This window comes from Sinocyclocheilus grahami, unplaced genomic scaffold (genome assembly GCF_001515645.1).
Source record: "Sinocyclocheilus grahami isolate Dianchi unplaced genomic scaffold, SAMN03320097.WGS_v1.1 scaffold357.1, whole genome shotgun sequence".
Classification (NCBI taxonomy): Eukaryota; Metazoa; Chordata; class Actinopteri; order Cypriniformes; family Cyprinidae; genus Sinocyclocheilus; species Sinocyclocheilus grahami.
Genome location: NW_015505536.1, coordinates 367,891 through 376,017, shown reverse-complemented (window position 1 = coordinate 376,017; position 8,127 = coordinate 367,891). Strand labels below are relative to the sequence as shown.

Genomic DNA, 8,127 nt, shown 5'->3' with positions numbered 1-8,127 from the left:
AATTAAAAAAAGCAGGCCTGGCAAAAAAAAAATATATATATATATATATATATATTAAAATAAATAAATAATAACTAGGTTATTTTCCAGATTAAAAATTTGTCTTACTTGCAACTTTTTAAAGAAAACAAACATCTCTGGAAAAAATTGGTTCACGCACATAATCTGTAACATTGCCTACTAATTTGATTGTTGTACAATATACAACTGTCTTAATAGTGAAGATCAGATATCACGCCCAGTTAAAAACAACTCATATAATAGTATATTTACGCAATATTTTATAAGTTAAAAAAAAAATCACAGTTAAAAAAAAAAAACCGGGGAAGCAGTGTGGAAATGTCAAAATGGTCAAATCCCCTTTTATTTTAATGAATTTTTCTAATGAATATTTGTGCATTTATAGGCTTGGAACTCCTTAAAAAACAAATTTAATGGATTGCTATGATTTATTACTGTTCTTTAAAGAAGTGCTCAGCTTTGATGTTAGCATTCGTTTTTTGGCTTTTCCGTAAAACATAGCATCAATTTCATTAAAATACCTGATATTACTTTTATCAATAAAAAAATCCTGTGAGAAATTGCATTGCCAATGTGGTGTAAATAATATACTGTATATAGTCTACATTTTCTGTCACTGTATGTTAGACAAAATTGATCTGCGGACAACAATTAGCAAAGATGCAGAGAAAAAACATATAGGCAACAGAATAAATGTACAGAAAACTTTGAGTTTGTAATGCAACGTGTTTTCATTGTACGGGCGACCCAGGGGAATTTAAATCTCATCTATTTTCAATTCCAACCATCCTGAATAGCTACAAAAGGAAGACCAATCAAGGCGTTATATGGCAACACTTTACCATAGTGGGTTAAGTACACTGAACATATGTATTTTTTATGTTACATGGGTTGTTTTTAAGCTTTTGGGTTGTTTTTAAGTTGTTTTTGATCTTAGATCAAAATTTAGATAAAAAATAACTCATAAAAAGTGCAGGGCATCTCTGTAAGGCATGAGTCATTTTACCTGCAGTAGTCTGTTGTGTAAAGTAGGCAGAACAATGAGCATTTGTTGCCCATGGACAGACAATGAAGCAACCATGACTTGGCAAAAAAGAAAGACTGTCCATATTGTGGATCTAAATTAAGATCGGTTTGTAATAGCTCTAAGATTTTGTAATACGAGTTTAAAGAATGAAATAAAAGACCAGTTGTATTAGAGGTAGGGAATCTATTTTTTTTTGTCTTGAGGGAGCATCATATGTACTTTAATAATCACAAATGGGCATAAATATGTTTTTTAACCAACAAACCGAATCTGAATATGCTGGTAGTAACTAACAAGACTGTAAACATGACAGAAAAATCTCTCTAAAAGTGAGTTGGCACAATCAAAAGATAAAGTGTTTCCATTTCTTCCCAACACTAAAACATCTCAGAGAGTAGCAGGGCATATTTGTGTCTGCACAGGGTTGCGAATGTAAAACAATGTCCTCTGAACTTCTCAGGAAGGTGGTAAAGAAGTATATGAGAGCTTGTCCTTGATATAATCATAAATCATATAGGGTCTCCAGAACAGTGGCGATAGACCAAGCCTGTGTTTCACAACTGAACGGGCAGTACTGTCCGTTTTCATTGGTCAGCTCAGGTAAACATTTCCAAGGTGATCTAGATCAAAGAGAACATATAGATAAGAAATGTTATATACTGTGCAAATGACTTTTTAAACTCAATCACCTGTAGATTCAAATCATTCCACCATTTTGAAAAAATAAAATAAAACTGTATTATTTTATTAGTGTGAGCTTTGTAATACCTTTCTAAACGTGTATAAAGTCTAGATAGGACATTCTTGACCAGGTACACACTTTCATTGTACTTCTCCTGGCCCATTTTCTTAGCAAAATAAAGCTTGGCTCGTAAGAAGTATCCAACTGGCCACAGCCATTCCTGTAAATGAATGATGAAATGTGCATAGTTTAGAAAACCAATGAAATCTCTCACATCCAAAACAATTTATCATTGTTAAAGGGATAGTTCACCCAAAAATGACAATTCTGTTATCATTCCCTCACCCTCAAGTACTTGTTTCTTTCTTCTGCTGAACATAAAAGAAGATTGCTGGTCCCCAATGACTTCCATAGTATCGAGAAAACACTATGGAAGTCAATGGGGACCAGAAACCATTTGGTTACTCACATTCTTCAAAATATCTTCTTTAGGGTTCAGCAGAAGAAAGAAATTCAAACAGGTTTGGAACAACTTGAGGGTGAGGAAACAATGACAACATTTTAAATGTGGAAAAAATATTCCTTTAATGTATGAAAACATACAGGTCCTTGGTGATAGTTGAATCCTTTCGCACAGTTGTAGTTGTCATTATCCAGGGCGTTGTCATAAACACCGCAGTACACCAGATCACTGTTAAACAAATACAGACACGCCAACATCAGAGATTTCTACATACTAATGACTTCACCCATGCACAAATGTTCTTGTTCTAGACTAAACCACTTATCAAACCATGTCCAGTCAGCCAGCCAGAAGAGTGCACTTTTAACACAAGCAGCTGCTTAACCAACAGGCAGACAGCAGGTATTGTTTTCTACTCACTCTGGATCCAGCGTTTTCATTCCCAGAGGACCGAGCAGCTTCTTCTCTACTATCTCTAAAGCCTTCCATGCTCTTTGCACTGTAAACAACTCTGGTGCCTAGTGAAACAAAGGACTGTATAACAGAACATCCGCAAAAACTCTTGGAAAGAATCTCTTATAAGCACTTGGACTCACCACCACCATGGCGATGGTGAAGTTAGGTCTGAGTTGGTAGTCACACCAGGGGCTAGAGGCCCCGTAACTGTCTTTGTAAATGCATTTCTTGTGGACCAGGTCAGGATGTTGTTCATTTGGGTCTGAAGCGTCTTCTGACACATAGAAAAACCTTTCAAAATTCTCCTGGATCCTTTGATTCCACTCTTTATAGGACACTGACTGCTCTGTTCCTGGAAAAATGAAACCGTAATGGTCCTGACGAATCTTTAAAATATATGATAATTGATTAGCATGCTGTCAGCTGAATATACTGTATTATAACAGTGAATTACGATACTACTGAAGGTGTGTCTTTTCAACAGGACACAAATATTTAGACTCAAAAGTGAGTCACTGTAGCAACAATCATACGCACACGGCACACCACTAAAAAGTTGCTTTAGTGGTTTTAACCTTTTTTGACGGAATGTAAATAAAGTAAAATAGAAGTGGTACCTTATTTAAAATAAAGTACTAAATAAAACAAAATAAAATAAGATAAAATAAAATAAAACTAAAAACTAAACAAATTAAGATAAAATAAGATAAGATAAGATAAGATAAGATAGAATAGAATAGAATAGAATAGAATAGAACAAAACAAAACAAAATAAGATAAAATAAAACAAAACAAAACAAAATAAAATATGATAAAAACAAAAAATAAAACAAAAAAATATTTAATTACTGGCACCTTATTTTGTAATAAAATGAATTCAAACTAAATGTTTTATTATTGCCACTTTATCTTGTAATAAATTAAAATAAACAAAAACATACTGGCACCTTATTTTGTAAAACTAAACTAAACTAAAATCAAATAAAACAAAAACAAAGATTAATAGAAAATATTAATATAAATTTGTAAAAATCACTTTGTAATAAAATACAATATTTAATTACTGGCACCTTATTTTGTAACAAACAAATATAAGTAATCATTGTCAGTTTCATTGAGAATGAGAATGTGTTAAAGAGGATGTACCATCTCTGTGTATTGTGACAGAGGAGTATGGGAAATTTCCATTCTCATTCATCGTCATTAGCCAGCGCACCGCTGACTTACTGAGACCCACAACCTCCACCGCAGAGCCGTCCCTGCACATAAACACAACACCATCATCCACTTGATGTATTGAGGACTGGTTTATCCAGGCAGTGTTTCACATTGAAAGCGTTCTTTTGTGCTAAATACAGTGGAGCATTATTGTATGGGTTTAGCACGACTGGTATGTTAGCGGGTAGTTATAGTACCTGGGTGTGGCTGGAACACCTCTATTATGGGCTGTGTCGCTCTCTCCCATTTTATCCATCCACGTCCCACAGTTGAAGCGATTTCCACCATAAACAAATCCTGTCTCGGGATTTACTTTGGCCTCCACATTAAAGCCTATGGGACAGGACAATAGGAAAAGCAAGGTATGTTTTGAGACAGACATGGAAAAACAGCCTTAGAAAATGACTCACCTTCATCTCGCATGTTGTGGTCGATCTGTGGACCTGCGTTTCTCTCTCTGAACTCTATTCCCTGCATATGACACTGCATAGCCTCTTGAATGACCACGTATAACGGCTGGTCGTGAACCTGATACAATTCATGAACAAAAATATTAACAGCCTTCAGTCAGAATGAAACCATGCCACATCAAAAATAAACATAAAACAATAGTTTGTGCATTGTGCATTTATAATCTTATTAAATATGTACAGATTTGTATATTAAAAGTGATATACAGTATATTTAACATAAAATGCCACAACCTTAATTTTTTTAACAATTGTAAAAAGGTTGTTTAATTATGCAAAACATTTACAGACATAATAAAATAAAATAAAAACATTGACATTCTGGAATATTCTGGCCATACTTTTCAATAAAGCACTTTTTAATATGAGGACTAAGGCTTTTAAGCTCCAAAATGACAAAAAGCTCCACAAAAGCAGCATAAAGGTGGTCCACATAAATCATATAATAGCATAGTGTGGTGAATTTAATGTTATTCACATAAAATCTGGCCCTAGATATGCTTGGGCAATTAATTAGCAACTTTCATAGTATTTCTATGGTGCTTTTGTGTCCTTTTTGAAGTCTGAAAGCTCCAGTGGCCATTCATTGTAATTGTATGAACAAAAAAATCTCCTTTTGTGTTAAATAGAATAAAAACAATCAGAAAACAATATCTAAAGACGCAAGTCTGCACCTATTATGAACCGTGAGATATTACATTTAGTATATGAGCAAAATGTCATGATAATCAATTTCTAACCTTTATATAATGTGTTTTTTTTCTGGATTTGTTGGTTGGTATTCTGTCTCTATACGTTAAAATAAGCCTACCATAAAAATTATAGACCCTTAATTTCTTTGTAAGTGGGCAAACTTACAAAATCAGCAGGGGATCAAATAAATATTCTCCCCACTGTATGGAAGTTTGGTAAATTAAGCTGTACCTCCCCTTACTGAATCATACAAGTAGTGCATGGCATTGTACTGTATCAAGAATCATAAGCAGTCAGAGATTGTTTCCATTCTTCTTACCACTGTCTCCAGGGGCTGTGCCTCAGAATCATCAGTGGGATACATACGTGACACAGGGCACATAAGAATATCTGTGCCGTTGGGCACAATATTACAGTAGTCCTGGATACACTGAAGCCACCACCATACTGCATCACGGCAGTTGTAACGGGCTGCAACACCCTGACCTAGCAAATTAGGGATCAGACCGTGGCGCATCGTGCCAGCAAAGGCTAAGATGATATTTCTGTCAGAAACAACATCAGATTAGAGGATGATCCCAGAGTCATTGGTATGCATTCTAAAATTAGATGCTCACCTGGCCTCCAAGTACCTCCCTGTCAAAAGCATGAGACCGCGCAGCGCTATGAAAGTGTCTCTACCCCAACAGCGGAAGATTCCAGTGGAGAAATGCGGCAGACCTGCATAGATGACAACATTTTTCATGAAACAAGTCCCACATTAAAAAGTATGTAATATGTAGAAGTGTATAAGTTGGTACATCAATAATAATTATTTTAATCACAATGCAACTTAAAGGTATAGTTCACCCAAAAATGAAAATTCTGTCATTAATGTCAATCCAAACCCATCTTGAGAACACAAATTAAGATATTTTTGATGAAACCCGAGAGCTTTCTGACCCTCCATAAACAGCAACACAACTACCACATTAAGGTAGTAAATACATTGTTTGAATTGCTGAATAAAGTCATTATTTTTGTTTTCTTTGACCACAAAAAGTATTCTCGTTGCTTCATAAAATTAAGGTTGAACCACTGATGTCACATGAACTATTTTAACAATGTCCTTACTACCTTTCTGGGCCTTGAACTTGGTAGTTGTGTTGCTGTTTATGGAGGGTCAGAAATCTCTCGGGTTTCATCAAAAATATCTTAATTTGTGTTCTGAAGATGGGTATGGATCAACATGAGGGTGAGCAATTAATGACAGAATTTTCATTTTTGGGTGAACTATGCCTTTAAGCATCATTCAGCATGTAAATATGGTAGTATATGCATCATTTTATAGGCATAGCAACACTTTTAGACAATATGCAGCTGGGGCCCTGCCTGGTATCAACCAAGTGGTCCTTTTTCTGTAATTTAAAGCATTAAATAAATGTAAACAGTCCCGTCGATCAAATGATTTACATTAGATGGAACTGTGTATGAATCCAAACCTGCAGCAAGAGAAACGCAACACTGCTCCTCTTGTTTGGTCACACTGTTGAGTCGGACAGGGACATCCTCCAGTTCGGGAGAGAGTGGCGGCAGGGTGGGGACACGACCCACCCCACACATCTGAACTGAGCCCAGGGCCAGCTGCTTAACCAGGGTCGACCCATTCTGAACAAAGCTGTAATCCATTACACACATTTACAAACTACCCCCCACACAGTTCAAATATTACACTCTCATACTCCTAAATATTAAACTTAAACAGAGAACTAACCTGGACATTTGGTTGAAAACAGCATCTACAGCCGTGGCGTACGCCCCTACAATAATGGCATCAAAATAACATGGCACTAAGTAGCGTGGGATATGTTTGAGGTATGTAAATACAGCGCTGAACCACTTTCCAACCTATGAAAAATAAGAAACATTTATTTCGACAGGAAGTATGCTACAACAATGTGCATAAAAACGTCATTTTTCAATTTACAATTTAATATGAATGATTTGAAAAGGATGCAGGGTGAGTTGCATGCCAAACTTCATACCCCCCCAAACATTACAAAAAAAAACATATTTCCTTTCTTACCTCCCGCAGAGCTCCACCTTTATTCATCAGACGAGAACTCACGTAATCGATCATCCAATCACCTTGTCTTAGATTGTCACAGAACGAATGTCCAAGGTCATTTTTGGGCCGAAACTCGGACAACACAGACACAAAACCTGTGAATAATAAAAGCATGAGATTTATACAGTCACATAACTACAGTGACCCGAAACCAATCCTGCTATATGTGTATATTGGCACCTTGTAGGCCTCCATACTTCAACGGCATCCATGATGGTATATTGTAGCAGCCACCACCATCTTCCTGTTCCTCCGCGTCACAGCGGAATAACAACACGTTCAACTCAGCCAGAGTCAGTTTGGACATTAAACTGCCACATAAAACAACAGGCCTTAGTGAGAGAACTGAATTGAACTGACTCACATAATTATGCATTAAAATTAACTGTCAAACAGCACATATTTTGCTTTCTAGACAAATGAATAACTTTCATTGATGTTTTGCTTTCTAAACAAATGAATAGCTGGGAATTGTATTTGAAAATAATTAAGGTAAAAATGACTCACAAGTCTAAAGCTATTTTCAGGATGCCAGGGACATTGCTGTCAGTCAGACTGGCGGATTTATACAGCCGGTTAAACTGTGAGAGCTGAGTTCGCAAGTAGCCAACCTTTTTCTGAGAGTTTGGATCGAGACTCACCCTGTGAGATCAGTTACATGTTGAAATAAATGAATTAAGGTTCATTTAAAGGAAGAGTTCACCCAAAAACTCAATTATGTATTTGTGCTCATGTGGTTTTAAACAAACAAACACACTTCCATAGATTTTTTCCTTGTCTTTCAAGCTAAAAAAAAAGACAAAGGAGCACTATAAAAGCACCATAAAAGTGGTCTATGTGATTTGTGCCCTTGTCCTTTTTGGAGCTTGAAAGGTATGGAAAAATCTGTGTAGGTTTCTTGAAAATGTGTGTGTGTGTGTGTGTGTGTGTGTGTGTGTGTGTGTGTGTGTGTGTGTGTGTGTGTGTGTGTGTGTGTGTGCGGGACTTTGG

General features: G+C 36.1%; 2 protein-coding genes across 2 annotated transcripts in view; both read right to left on the bottom strand.

Annotated features, from left to right (window-relative positions):
* Positions 1-926: 926 nt before the first annotated feature.
* aglb (amylo-alpha-1, 6-glucosidase, 4-alpha-glucanotransferase b) overlaps positions 927-8,127 on the bottom strand; it is a 25,548-nt gene continuing 18,347 nt past the window's right edge. Inside the window, exons 26-34 of the mRNA XM_016229775.1 lie at positions 5,350-5,575; positions 4,278-4,395; positions 4,065-4,200; positions 3,796-3,908; positions 2,790-3,001; positions 2,614-2,711; positions 2,334-2,421; positions 1,817-1,950; positions 927-1,668 (exon numbers count right to left, since the gene is read on the bottom strand). Of these exons, the coding sequence (XP_016085261.1) occupies positions 1,551-1,668; positions 1,817-1,950; positions 2,334-2,421; positions 2,614-2,711; positions 2,790-3,001; positions 3,796-3,908; positions 4,065-4,200; positions 4,278-4,395; positions 5,350-5,575 (1,243 nt within the window). The 3' untranslated portion in view covers positions 927-1,550. The remainder of the gene's footprint in view (positions 1,669-1,816; positions 1,951-2,333; positions 2,422-2,613; positions 2,712-2,789; positions 3,002-3,795; positions 3,909-4,064; positions 4,201-4,277; positions 4,396-5,349; positions 5,576-8,127) is intronic.
* Positions 6,271-8,051, bottom strand: LOC107548908 (glycogen debranching enzyme-like). The gene is made up of 6 exons (XM_016229774.1): positions 7,645-8,051; positions 7,318-7,448; positions 7,096-7,232; positions 6,784-6,917; positions 6,512-6,687; positions 6,271-6,427 (listed from the first exon to the last, which is right to left on the bottom strand). Exons 2-6 carry the CDS (start codon positions 7,442-7,444, stop codon positions 6,408-6,410), a joined length of 594 nt encoding a protein of 197 aa, XP_016085260.1. The 5' UTR covers positions 7,445-7,448; positions 7,645-8,051; the 3' UTR covers positions 6,271-6,407.